The 13,912-nt window shown below is 45.9% G+C and overlaps 1 protein-coding gene across 1 annotated transcript in view; it reads right to left on the reverse strand.

Moving 5' to 3' along the window:
• Positions 1–13,912, reverse strand: part of cacnb2a (calcium channel, voltage-dependent, beta 2a) — a gene marked incomplete at both ends in the record, with an annotated part of 84,409 nt that overhangs the window by 7,256 nt on the left and 63,241 nt on the right. Inside the window, 6 exons of the mRNA XM_084458331.1 lie at positions 5,192–5,250; positions 5,413–5,493; positions 7,590–7,723; positions 8,847–8,923; positions 9,151–9,287; positions 9,409–9,531. Coding sequence (XP_084314457.1) covers positions 5,192–5,250; positions 5,413–5,493; positions 7,590–7,723; positions 8,847–8,923; positions 9,151–9,287; positions 9,409–9,531 — 611 coding nt within the window. The remainder of the gene's footprint in view (positions 1–5,191; positions 5,251–5,412; positions 5,494–7,589; positions 7,724–8,846; positions 8,924–9,150; positions 9,288–9,408; positions 9,532–13,912) is intronic.

A 13,912-nucleotide genomic window follows, 5' to 3' on the forward strand; every position in this document is an offset into this window, starting at 1 on the left:
TGGGTATACTGTGGGTCCATAGATAAAGAAGTGGGTATACTGTGGGTTCATGGATAAAGAAGTGGGTATACTGTGGGTCCATGGATAAAGAAGTGGGTATACTGTGGGTCTATAGATAAAGAAGTGGGTATACTGTGGGTCCATGGATAAAGAAGTGGGTATACTGTGGGTCCATGGATAAAGAAGTGGGTATACTGTGGGTCCATGGATAAAGAAGTGGGTATACTGTGGGTCCATGGATAAAGAAGTGGGTATACTGTGGGTCCATGGATAAAGAAGTGGGTATACTGTGGGTCCATGGATAAAGAAGTGGGTATACTGTGGGTCCATAGATAAAGAAGTGGGTATACTGTGGGTCCATGGATAAAGAAGTGGGTATACTGTGGGTCCATAGATAAAGAAGTGGGTATACTGTGGGTCTATAGATAAAGAAGTGGGTATACTGTGGGTCTATAGATAAAGAAGTGAGTATACTGTGGGTCCATAGATAAAGAAGTGGGTATACTTTGGGTCCATAGATAAAGAAGTGGGTATACTGTGGGTCCATGGATAAAGAAGTGGGTATACTGTGGGTCCATAGATAAAGTGGGTATACTGTGGGTCTATAGATAAAGAAGTGGGTATACTGTGGGTCCATGGATAAAGTGGGTATACTGTGGGTCCATGGATAAAGAAGTGGGTATACTGTGGGTCCATGGATAAAGAAGTGGGTATACTGTGGGTCCATGGATAAAGAAGTGGGTATACTGTGGGTCCATGGATAAAGAAGTGGGTATACTGTGGGTCCATAGATAAAGAAGTGGGTATACTGTGGGAGACCCGTCGCTATGGGCGGGCCTTAGGGGGCCGGGCCCGCCCACAGAAGTGCTAGTGCCCCCCAACTGGCGCACAGAAAATGGGTGAAAAAAATGTTAATCTGTAAATAATTAAAAAATACTAACTTTATATTCCTTATAAATTAAGACATTAAAACAGAAACAATGATTTTGTTTGACGAGGTTCTAGCAACAACCAACAACCTATCTCTGGAGCCTGAAACATTATTAACAAATGGCTTAAATCTGTCAGTCTCCAAAAACTACTGTAATGTTGAGGAATCAGATTCCAACCCCCAAAACGGACACTGCAGCTCTAACCGCGATGTGTGAAAACTCCAACACTATGTTCTCTCCGAGCATCGACGTAGTAGACCTAGGCCTTTGCACAAACACGAGGCTCAGCTTATTTAGTTTGGACCTACACGTTCAAGGATGGGTGTAAGGACATTTTGATGAGAAGATTCAACTGAGAAATACCGCCTTCAACTTTACCAAGCCAGGGGGAGAACGAGAGAGCGTACAGTAGCTAGGTTCAGTGTGTGTGTGTGTGTGTGTGTGTGTGTGTGTGTTTAAAGAGTGTAAGCTACTGCAGCTTTGCACTTAGTTGCTAGTTGTAGCCTGCTGTATTTGCGTCAGCATCTGCTGTGGTGCTTTTTCAATTGCAGAGATGTGGGCTGCTTGCACGGTTATATTTAATGTGCTTGGTGCATAACATGTGAAATGATGAGGATGACTGGCTCGTCATATTTGCTGTTGATGGATGGCTTAATGTGATGATCACATCGTCATACTGTATATAATTTGCAAGTGCACTGATAGCGTGCCACTGTCAGTCTCCCCATTTTAGTCATGTAGTCATGTAGCCGAGCCGAGCCGATGTATCCTTGACAAATATTCATTTTCTAGAGCCAATTGTTGACAAGGTCTTGTAAGTGAACCTGATTGCTACCAATTATTGTCCAGTCAGTGAATATCTACATTTGATGCGCCAACTTTGCCTCTCCATGTTTGGCTATAATGTAATTTTCATTCAAATCATTTTACCAACTTTGCCTCTTCAAGTTATAATGTAACTTGCTGCATTCTAATAATATTAGGCCTATCCTACATCGATACATTAAATCTATCTATCTGAGACCAATTTGTTTAGTATGAGACCTCAGTATACTGTAGCCCAATTAGTATGCGTGTCAGTGATGCACGAATACTACATGGATACAATAGCATATCGGATTCTCAAAAATAATAATTGTGCCCCCTATGCAGTTCATATGCCCGCCTTGAGTCTGAGCCCTGGCGATGGGTCTGTACTGTGGGTCCATGGATAAAGATTTTGGTATACTGTGGGTCCATGGATAAAGATGTTGGTATACTGTGGGTCCATGGATAAAGAAGTGGGTATATGATATGATGATATGATATTGGTTTATTTCCTGTGTCATGCACCAAAAAGTGCCCAGCCCACATGGGCTTACAAGACCCACTAATACAGTAAATTACATGTACAATAAATCCATAGAATAAAAATGTAACAGAATAAAGAACAATCCATTTTCTCAAGCTCAGTTCATACATACAAAGTAGTGTTGGCTTTTGGCGTTCTTCTTCTGTTGCTCTGCGTTGTGTATTTTTTTGTAAGCCTTGATAAGAGTTGCAGCACCATCTAATTATGAACCACGATGTTGATAGCCTTCTTTTGTTGTGATAATCATTGATGAAATCACCCAACACGGGATTGGAAGCGGCGACAGATGATAGATTTATTGTACAAAGATACAATCACATGGAACATGGGATGTTTCCCTAGTCTCTCTCTCTCCCTGCTTCTCTGCTGGCTGCAGCTGTGGCGCGAAGTCAAGGCCTTAGACCTCCCTCCCCGCATGGTGTTATCAGCGTGCCTGCCTGCTGGGAGAAGCGAATCTGTCCGGCCGAGTTGCCTACCGTTTCCAAATCGAAGTCTCAAGGTTTGGTTGAGACGTTAAATAGTGCTCTCTCGGCCCACTCTCCCCGCCTAAGCCTGCCCGTTTAGGGCCTAGTGAAGCTAGATTGGTGGAGGAGTGACCATACAGATGTGTCGCCTGCCACCCTAACATGATATCTTAATCACCATTGGTTGTCAGTCTAGGTTGTGTCTGTTTATAGTGTCCCATAGAGATGTGTCATTAATACCCCAGAGGAGAGGCCCCCCCTGTGGCCTAAGTGTGACCTCTTGACACCCACTACCCGAACGGCCACAGCAGCATCAGCATCAGCTGTCTCCCTCACTCTATCGACTACAGTGTCCACGTGAAAACAAACAAACACATTAAATCAAATACATAGCAGTAATACTCTGTAGATGTTAGATACATTTCTCCCTAGATTCTTCAGTAGTCTGCCTTTTTTCCCATGCTTTACAAATGAACTCCGCCAAGCGGAAAGTACCTTTCCTAAAGCATATATCAAGTCTTTTATAATCATCTAGCCAGAAAAAATCATCACAAATAGATGACATTTTATGAAAAAATACATCTCGTATTTCAGCATACAATGGGCAATAGAAAAGAAAGTGGATTTCATTTTCGATTTCCTTCAATCCACATAATAAACACAATCTTTCAGTTTCAGGAGTACTGACAAATCGACCAGTTTCTATGGCCAGAGGCAATGTTCCAGAATGGAGCTGTGCACAGAAAGATCTTTGGTCTTTTTATGTATGTTTACGTTTTGTGTAACATAAGGTTCTGGACTGTAATTATTTTTAATAAGACAAAAAGTTCTTAGTTTAGGTTTGTACCATATATCAACAGACCAGCTTTCTTTATATTTAAGAAACATCTGATTCTGCATATCTGAAATATTACATCGTAATCTATTTAAATAAATAAATGATGAATTATTTGTAAAGAATAAAGATTTTACTTCGCTGATCCAAGGGAAACCATTGGCCATGTCCCAATTAAATATTATTTTAGTGATCCTGTGGTCAGACATGTTTATAAGTCTATTCCAAAGCCGCAAGACCTCACATCTATGTCTAATATTAGGAGGGACCATCCCATATCTCCTTTAATAGCCAGGATCGGAGTGCATTTTTATGGAACCCCCACACACTCGAAGCATAGTCTGAAACAGGACATACACAAGATTGATATTATTGAGTGTAAGTGTGGTATCCTAGGTCCTTGCATGCTTTGACTTTATTCAATACTGACCCCAAGGCTCTACCAGCAGAATCAGTATAGTGCATACTGTGGGTCCATGGATAAAGAAGTGGGTATACTGTGGGTCCATGGATAAAGAAGTGGGTATACTGTGGGTCCATGGATAAAGAAGTGGGTATACTGTGGGTCCATGGATAAAGAAGTGGGTATACTGTGGGTCCATGGATAAAGAGGTGGGTATACTGTGGGTCCATAGATAAAGAAGTGGGTATACTGTGGGTCCATGGATAAAGAAGTGGGTATACTGTGGGTCCATAGATAAAGAAGTGGGTATACTGTGGGTCCATGGATAAAGAAGTGGGTATACTGTGGGTCCATGGATAAAGAAGTGGGTATACTGTGGGTCCATAGATAAAGAAGTGGGTATACTGTGGGTCCATAGATAAAGAAGTGGGTATACTGTGGGTCCATGGATAAAGAAGTGGGTATACTGTGGGTCCATAGATAAAGAAGTGGGTATACTGTGGGTCCATAGATAAAGAAGTGGGTATACTGTGGGTCCATAGATAAAGAAGTGGGTATACTGTGGGTCCATAGATAAAGAAGTGGGTATACTGTGGGTCCATGGATAAAGAAGTGGGTATACTATGGGTCCATGGATAAAGAAGTGGGTATACTGTGGGTCCATAGATAAAGAAGTGGGTATACTGTGGGTCCATAGATAAAGAAGTGGGTATACTGTGGGTCCATAGATAAAGAAGTGGGTATACTGTGGGTCCATGGATAAAGAAGTGGGTCTACTCCGTATACCTCCGGATACGCCCTACCACACCGCTGCTCGTTACCCGAGACTGTGGTGTACTGCGACAGTACAATGTCGAGAATGATAATGACTATTAGGCATTCGATCAGAAGAAAGCCACTGGACTCCCGCGTCCTGAGGATCCTACATGATGTTGTGTATAACCTTCTGGTCTCTGGGCTGTAGATAGGAGTAGCCAGACCAGGGTATGGCAGATCCTGTGCTGCACTAGGGCCCACCATAGCCTATTAAGGACATGGAGCAGGCCTATTTAAAGCAGCAGCACACATCTCCAGGCCAAACAAACTGGTAATGCTCCCCCTACAAAACCTCTAGGGACAGCTAAATACCAGCCTATAGAACTCAGGGAGACAGAGGGGGAGAGAGGGGGAGGAGGGAGGGATTATAGACGTTCATTTTAACCTTACCTTCCTTCAAATCTATGTTTCAAAAAGTCAAACAGTGCCTTTTGCATCATGTCTGTAACCTGAAAACAAACCAGAAACATGGTGATCATTTCAGAAGCCTGGGTCATTTTTCAGAAGTAGATCTGGAAGTTGGAGATATTAAAACGTATGATGTTAACTGTTGAGGTACATATCAGGGATAATAATGATCTCTAATTTTTAGTTTGTTAAGTTTGTGTTACCTCGTAGCCCTTCAGTGATGGTCCGACGAGCACAACGGGTCTCATAGAAGGCACAACGTCGTATGGAGGGATATGTTCCGTCTGCCAGACCAGAACAACACAACCCGTCAGTGTCGTGCGCAGGGAGAGCTAGCGCACACATGCACCACGACCCATCACACAGGCAGGGGACAGCAAAGCAAACCCAGTTTATCGTATTAACACTGGAGCGACTGAGTGAATGATGAAATGAGGCGTGTCAAACATGCTTTTTTTTGTCTTTCTTACCTAAAGAGACAAAATAGCGGACAGTGAAGATTTTCTGGGGCAATACCAAGCCATCCTTAAAATGAGTTACATACCGAACACTGTGTTGAGAACATACTGAACATTGTGTGAGCATGCCCATTTCATCCCTCACATGTCCACAGAGGGAATGTCAGTACGGGAGCAGGTTAGTCCAACAGTAACACTACATCTAGGAAGGTACACACACACACACACACACACACACACACACACACACACACAGCTACAGTAGCGACAGAGTAGGAGTTCAGTGTATTTGTGTGTGTGTGACAGAGAGGCAGCAGACTTCTAAGGCCTCTCACGTCTGCCTCTGGCAGATGCGCGTCTACGGGGGACGTACTGGCGCCACGTTGGGAAAAACGGAAGCGCCACCCCCCCCCCCCCCTCAGAAGCCACGACGGGAGCACCTGATCTGAGCTTCTACCTGAGACATTGCTGACAGCCGGGGGGGGGGGGGGGGGGGGGGAGCTGCTATGGTACTGTAGGTATGACAACTCTTCCTCACTTCTCGCCTCAATTCACAGTCGCCCTCCTTCTCTCACACTGCTCGGTGTCACTGTAACAGTTTCAGTTTCTAAGGAGTTTCTTGTTCTCCATAACTTTTCGCCTGCTTTTCTATTTCTGTCTGACTCCTGCTGTCATCTTGTTTTCTGTCTCACTTTGTCAATCTGTGACCTTATTCCCTTCGCCCTCACTCTTTTTCTCTCTCTCTCTCTCCGTCTGCCTCCCTGTCTTTCCCGTCTCATGATGATGATGCTACCAGTTTGTTGATGTACCACCCCCCGAGACGCGGCGTTACATCAGAGCAGGAATGCACGCACGCCAGACCCCGACCGCCGGCCAATCCCGAGGCAGCGCTGGTCAGCGCGCTGACAGACGTGGCACCACTGCAGAGGCCCAGGCCATGTGGGAATGTTTCAGAAGTGACGCTGTTGGCAACGTTGTTTTATTGTTTCAAACGTCAGTGCATGAAAAAATATCCAGTGTGTGTGTGTGTGTGTGTGTGTGTGTGTGTGGGGGGGGGGGTCTCTTGTTTCAAGAACATTCATACAACTGGTCAGTGGAGAATGGTTCTGATCAATTCTTTCCACTGTCGTAGTTGTAGCTGTCCTATAGAGTGTGGAAAGACCATTCCCTCAAGACTGATCTGACTATGGAATATAGTGTCTTATGGAATTTTCTGAACTCCACAGGACTTTTAATATAGCACTCGTTTTCCATAGGAAAATATTTCTGTAAGTCGTTTCATAATAGGAACGGCACAGAAATAGATGTTCTATTTGTTATAATGGAGGTCACGCAATACTACACAGACGTTCTGTGATAAAATGCGACAACTAAAGCTACGCCAGAAAGATAAGATCCTCTGGCGGAAATATACACTGATGTCACACTAAATCCTGATCTCTCAAACATACACACACACACACACACACAGCACAGAGACGGTGAGTAAGAGGGGGTTGTGAGTGGGAGGACGAGTCACTGCGGAGGGGAAACCAGAAGTGGACCCCCCAGGCTGCCCTCTGGCCTCGCCTGGGCGGCGGGTGCGTGCCGCACGCCAACTTACCGACTTCTGCTTCTGCTTAGCTACGGCGGCGCGGTGGAAGAGGAGGAGAGAGAAAGAGGTTAAGGACAGGCAGGCATGCTCACGGCTCGACACGCGGGGACACGGACAGTGGCACACGTAGGACAAACAGTACGGACACTGAGAGATGCTGAGCAGCCACAGGCATTCCGTGGGAGCCGTGCACGGACAGATGAGAGAGATAGAGAGAGAGAGAGAGAGAGAGAGAGAGAGAGAGAGAGAGAGAGAGAAAGAGAGAGACAGAGAGAGAGAGAGAGAGAGAGAGAGAGAGAGAGGCGACCAGCACAGGCACCACGTTTACCTTCTTAAAAAAGGGAATTCGTTTCTCTTTTGCTAGGGGTGACATGACAGTGTTTGGACTGGCTTTAGGGGAGCGCAGGTTGACCGGAAGCTCATTGTCCTCTGGGTCTAAGCCTGCAGCGTCTATGTCAATGGCTACATACACAGACAGACAAGTCCAACGTCACACACACACACACACACACACAGGTACAGAAATACACAGGCGTCTACACAGCAGACCCGGGTCAATTACTCTGGAACCAATGGACCAGTCCCATAAGTGTGAGGCAAATGAAACGCACCTCAATGATAATTGGTAAATGTAATTGACCCAGGTCCTGAGGCTACAGGTCACAGGATGAACACTGGACATTTAACAGTGGATTCTCAGGTTATTACACAGACACCGTACCAACACCGTACCAACACAGACACCGTACCAACACCGTACCAACACAGACACCGTACCAACACCGACACCGCACCAACCGGAAATACCAACACAATTACAGCACATTAGACAATTATAGAACATTGGAGACCACAGTCAATGTATGCCTCAGAATGATAAACATCTCATAATCTCACTAAAAAAAGAAACAGCAGCATTCCATCAAGGTCACACAAGTCAGATAAAAACACTTAGGGACCGTTTCAAATTTATGGGAGGGGGTCACTGGAGGAAAACAGGGGAGGGTCAGGCTTTTTCATTTTAGTCCAAGGGAGAGTTACTGTTTTTTTAATTTGAGTCCAGGGTTGGGTCATACTAATTTGAATAGTTTCTTCAGCATTTAGGAATCCAGCAAGCTGTTTTGTATGACCCAGTGACCCAGTGTAGGTTAGCAACATCAGTGGCACTCTATGCATATTTCAGTTTTTTATGCGTTTACAGGGCATTTGGCTGTTGCTGGCCGTTGCTGCATGCTTTCACTTCTTTCATTTGCTACTGACATTACAGTAACATGTAGCCTATAACATAGTCAGTATAATAAGGAAAACTAGGGGTCATTCTGAACCTGTACTGACTCGAAAACATTATTTCAAATAACATTTGGTGGGAAGGGTCAATCTTTTTTTTTCAATCACTCTGGAGGGTTTTAAGAAAAATATATTTCTGTCATTTTTATTTCCGAGCACTCTAAAGTCCTCCAGTGACCCCCTCCCAATATTTTTGAACGGTCCCTCAGCAATGAAATTAGTTGTTTTTACATCCTAACTTCTTAACAACTGGACTTCAGATGTTGGATTGGCATTCAGGAGGGGCGGCACCACTCACCTGAGGACGGAGGGGTGGACCTTCGAGAGTTAGGGACCACTTCACCCAAACTGGACGACGAGTTTGCTCCCAATTTACTGCAAAGAGAGAGAGGATCAGATCATTGTTCCATTCTATTTTTCACAGTTGGCTGCCGGTGCTGGAGAGAGAGAGAGAGAGAGAGAGAGAGAGAGAGAGAGAGAGAGAGAGAGAGAGAGAGAGAGGTATCGTGTCGCAAGTTGATTAGGCTACGGACTCGACAGGTCAAGTGAAAAAGGACAGTGTGTTCCATGATGGTAGCAGGGAGGAGGCGGGGCTGGTATACCTGGAGTGGAACTTGCCCTGTTTGGCTCTCTGCTCATGTAGCAGGCGCGTGTTCTCGATCTTCACGGGGCTGGGGATGAAGCCGATCTCACAGCCCTCCTTCACCAGGCGCCCTATCCACCAGTCATTGTTGAATTTCTACAGCGGGACAGACACAGATCTTCGACGCATATACACACATAATAGCCATTGCCCTTATAACATCATCATCATCTTCCTCCTCATTGTTCACCGGGCAGTGGCACGCACATCTGCTCACCTCTTTGACATGGAGGAAGTCTTTAGCCTCAAAGGAGACGGCCATGCCCGGCACGGGGACGTCATCGTCGTGGCTGGCGTTGTAGTTGACGTTGGTGCGGACGGCAAACGCCACTGGTTTGGTCTGCGGGGGGAGACAACAGCCAAGAAACGCAAAGGTCTGGTCATGCTGGGCAGGTATAGGGAGAGGCTGAGATCGATATCAGAGAGAGAGAGAGAGAGAGAGAGACAGAGCGAGACAGAGAGAGAGAGAGAGAGAGACAGAGAGAGAGAGAGAGGAGAAGCCGTCCCTGAACCTAATGACGTGTGATGTTTTGATGGCGTCCCGGGCAGAGGCCAGGGGAGGGAGTAGTGCTATCCGGGGAGCTATTTTCTACCCATTGTGGGAGGTGTAAAAAATAGCCCCGGTCAGAGATGCTGTTGTCATGCCGGCTGACTCACCCCGGCACCCTGAACTGTGGCCTGTCCACTCCTCTGACACACACGGTGACACACAGATGGCTACACCAGTTAGGCTACACCAGTTACCAGCTAGTATACGTAAGTGGGTTGAACTGTGTCGAACTCACTCCTCAGTGTAAATACCGCCCACCCACACCATCGCTGCTAGTCTTTCGGCGGCGTAGCTGGCTAAACCGTCGTTTATGAGAGGTGGTCCCGTGCGTTCGGTAGGCCAGAGGGACCCCAGGTAGAATCCGCTGAGGGGTCAAGCGAGGGTGGAAGCAATACTGACCGGCGACTACAGTAATACCGGTGATTAACCGCCCGTTAATAACATGAACATACTGTTACCATAAAGCCACAGCAAGCAAGACTTAAAGCAGAACGAGACAGCTTAATTGCTTTTTTGGCTTATTTTATTTCACCATACTGTAAATAACCACAGCCAACGGCACTCATGTACATGTATATAAATATAGCCTGGAATCTTTTACATTGGCGGAACCAATATGAGCGTCCCCTATCGGCTCGGCTCTGACCTTGCCCTCCGGGACGGCCTGCCCGTCCATCTAGATAATACATAAACCTAATGAACTGGCTTCTGTTCCCGCCTCGGGCCCTGACAGAACTACTTTATGGCGCCGATCGATCACCCGGCCGTGCGGGATGCCGGCCGGCAGAGTCTGAAGCTGATCTTTTGGGCTGAGGCGGGCGGAGGAAAATCGCCTCAGCTGTAGAAAGCCCTTACGTTTCCTATATAAAGGGATTTAATAGAGATTTAAAAATGGATCAATGACAGGAGAAACGAGTGGGTGGGGGGAGAAAAGTAACTCAAACACTCCGAATCTCATCTTGACTGCAGCCTTTAATAATATACTATTCGAGACAATTGCATGCACTGCTATTGGACAGTACGGTATAATCTCCAGCGTGTCTGGCTGTGGCGACAGCGGCAGCTGGTGACATGGTCATGCCCTCTCTCTCTCTCTCTCTCTCTCTCTCTCTCTCTCCCAGATTACATTTTGCTCAGCTGGTGAGAGCGTGACCAAGCCTGTCACTCTGAGGCTGAGACTGGCCCACGTGGATGGAGCCCTGGCTGGTAGAGTACGTAGGGTAGAGTAGTAGAGAGTAGGGTAGGATAGTAGAGAGTAGGGTAGAGTAGTAGATAGTAGGTAGGGTAGAGTAGTAGAGAGTAGGCTAGGATAGTAGAGTAGGGTAGAGTAGTAGAGAGTAGGTAGGGTAGAGTAGTAGGTAGGGTAGAGTAGTAGATAGTAGGTAGGGTAGAGTAGTAGAGAGTAGGGTAGAGTAGTAGAGAGTAGGGTAGAGTAGTAGAGAATAGGGTAGAGTAGTAGAGAGTAGGGTAGAGTAGTAGATAGTAGGTAGGGTAGAGTAGTAGAGAGTAGGTAGGGTAGAGTAGTAGAGAGTAGGGTAGAGTAGTAGATAGTAGGTAGGGTAGAGTAGTAGAGAGTAGGGTAGAGTAGTAGAGAGTAGGGTAGAATAGTAGATAGTAGGTAGGGTAGAGTAGTAGAGAGTAGGTAGGGTAGAGTAGTAGAGAGTAGGGTAGAGTAGTAGATAGTAGGTAGGGTAGAGTAGTAGAGAGTAGGGTAGAGTAGTAGAGAGTAGGTAGGGTAGAGTAGTAGGTAGGGTAGAGTAGTAGATAGTAGGTAGGGTAGAGTAGTAGAGAGTAGGGTAGAGTAGTAGAGAGTAGGGTAGAGTAGTAGAGAGTAGGGTAGAGTAGTAGAGAGTAGGGTAGAGTAGTAGATAGTAGGTAGGGTAGAGTAGTAGAGAGTAGGAAGGGTAGAGTAGAGTAGTAGAGAGTAGAGTAGAGTAGTAGAGAGTAGGGTAGAGTAGTAGATAGTAGGTAGGGTAGAGTAGTAGAGAGTAGGAAGGGTAGAGTAGTAGAGAGTAGGGTAGAGTAGTAGAGAGTAGAGTAGAGTAGTAGAGAGTAGGGTAGAGTAGTAGAGAGTAGGGTAGAGTAGTAGATAGTAGGTAGGGTAGAGTAGTAGAGAGTAGGTAGGGTAGAGTAGTAGAGAGTAGGGTAGAGTAGTAGATAGTAGGTAGGGTAGAGAAGTAGAGAGTAGGGTAGAGTAGTAGAGAGTAGGTAGGGTAGAGTAGTAGGTAGGGTAGAGTAGTAGATAGTAGGTAGGGTAGAGTAGTAGAGAGTAGGGTAGAGTAGTAGAGAGTAGGGTAGAGTAGTAGAGAGTAGGGTAGAGTAGTAGAGAGTAGGGTAGAGTAGTAGATAGTAGGTAGGGTAGAGTAGTAGAGAGTAGGAAGGGTAGAGTAGTAGAGAGTAGGGTAGAGTAGTAGAGAGTAGAGTAGAGTAGTAGAGAGTAGGGTAGAGTAGTAGAGAGTAGGTAGGGTAGAATAGTAGATAGTAGGTAGGGTAGAGTAGTAGAGAGTAGGGTAGAGTAGTAGAGAGTAGGGTAGAATAGTAGATAGTAGGTAGGGTAGAGTAGTAGAGAGTAGGGTAGAGTAGTAGAGAGTAGGGTAGAATAGTAGATAGTAGGTAGGGTAGAGTAGTAGAGAGTAGGGTAGAATAGTAGAGAGTAGGGTAGAGTAGTAGAGAGTAGGGTAGAGTAGTAGAGAGTAGGGTAGGGTATAAGCATTTAACGTTAACCGCGGTATTACAGTAACCGCAGTATTTTTTGGTCACACGGTAACCTTGGGACTGGCTCGGTAAAACCGTAGGCTAAACTCACTGTTCTGGACTGGTCAGATGTCTTAGTTATATCAAGCTAACTATTGGCATCAGTGTGCTTATCGGTGTCATATTTATTCAGTTTGAGTATTAGTAATTTACGATCGAGCTAGCTAACAACCTTTAGCTCAATTGGTTCAGTTGCTGGTTAGCGATGAGAGGCGGAGTCCCAGCCCAGCTGATAACCCTCCGTTGCAGGTTGGGGGGATGCAACGGTCGGCTAGGATCCTGCCTCTCATAGCTAACCAGCAACTGGTCACTTAGGGCGCATGTTCAATCCACACTAGTCACGTAGCTTTCCGTTGCCCTGGAGGTCCACCTGTCTGTGAGCGCAACAGAGGATGCCTGGGATAATTCACTGACAACTTTTCCCTTTTCCTGCTTATAAAGATTTGGCACGATCTTCTCAGCAAAGTGGGTGCGCGACGGGACCTCGTAATGTGGCTAAAGCACATCCAGCATGTTTAAACCCCTCGTTTTGCACAACGGAATATGGCCTCATGTCTGCAGCTATAAACACCCCAATAATACCTTTTGTAATAGCTTTAGCCCGGTCGGATTCTTTAGCTAAGGGCTGCTTAAATGCCATGGTGATGAGCGGTTGTTGAGGTTTTTCAAGCTCTTCAGCTCCTCCGCTAGCCATGCCTACCACTGGCAGCGCCTGACTAGTGTGGATTGAACATGCGCCCTACGTGACCAAGTCGCCTACATCCTTTTTTGTTTTATAATTTTTTATAAACCTATCTGCGGACCACGTGTGAACCGTAGAGAGATTTTCTGTAACTAGATGTCAGAACCTTCTAGCCTAGATCTGCCCCCCCTCTTGTCCTCCCATCGTTTCTTTCCATTCTCTCCTTCCTCATCTCTTCTTTCTCTTCCTCTTCTGTCGTTCTTTTTCATTATTATTATTATTATAATTTTTGACCTGTCAAAAATTCAACACCATCTATACCCACAGACCTCCTCTATCACTGCTCAACACACCGTCTATACCCACAGACCTCCTCTATCACTGCTCAACACACCATCTATACCCACAGACCTCCTCTATCACTGCTCAACACACCATCTATACCCACAGACCTCCTCTATCACTGCTCAACACACCATCTATACCCACAGACCTCCTCTATCACTGCTCAACACACCGTCTATACCCACAGACCTCTATCACTGCTCAACACACCATCTATACCCACAGACCTCCTCTATCACTGCTCAACACACCGTCTATACCCACAGACCTCCTCTATCACTGCTCAACACACCATCTATACCCACAGACCTCCTCTATCACTGCTCAACACACCATCTATACCCACAGACCTCCTCTATCACTACTGAATAGTGGTGCAACGGATCATCG

This window comes from Borostomias antarcticus, assembly GCF_949987555.1.
Source record: "Borostomias antarcticus genome assembly, chromosome: 2".
Lineage (NCBI taxonomy): Eukaryota > Metazoa > Chordata > Actinopteri > Stomiiformes > Stomiidae > Borostomias > Borostomias antarcticus.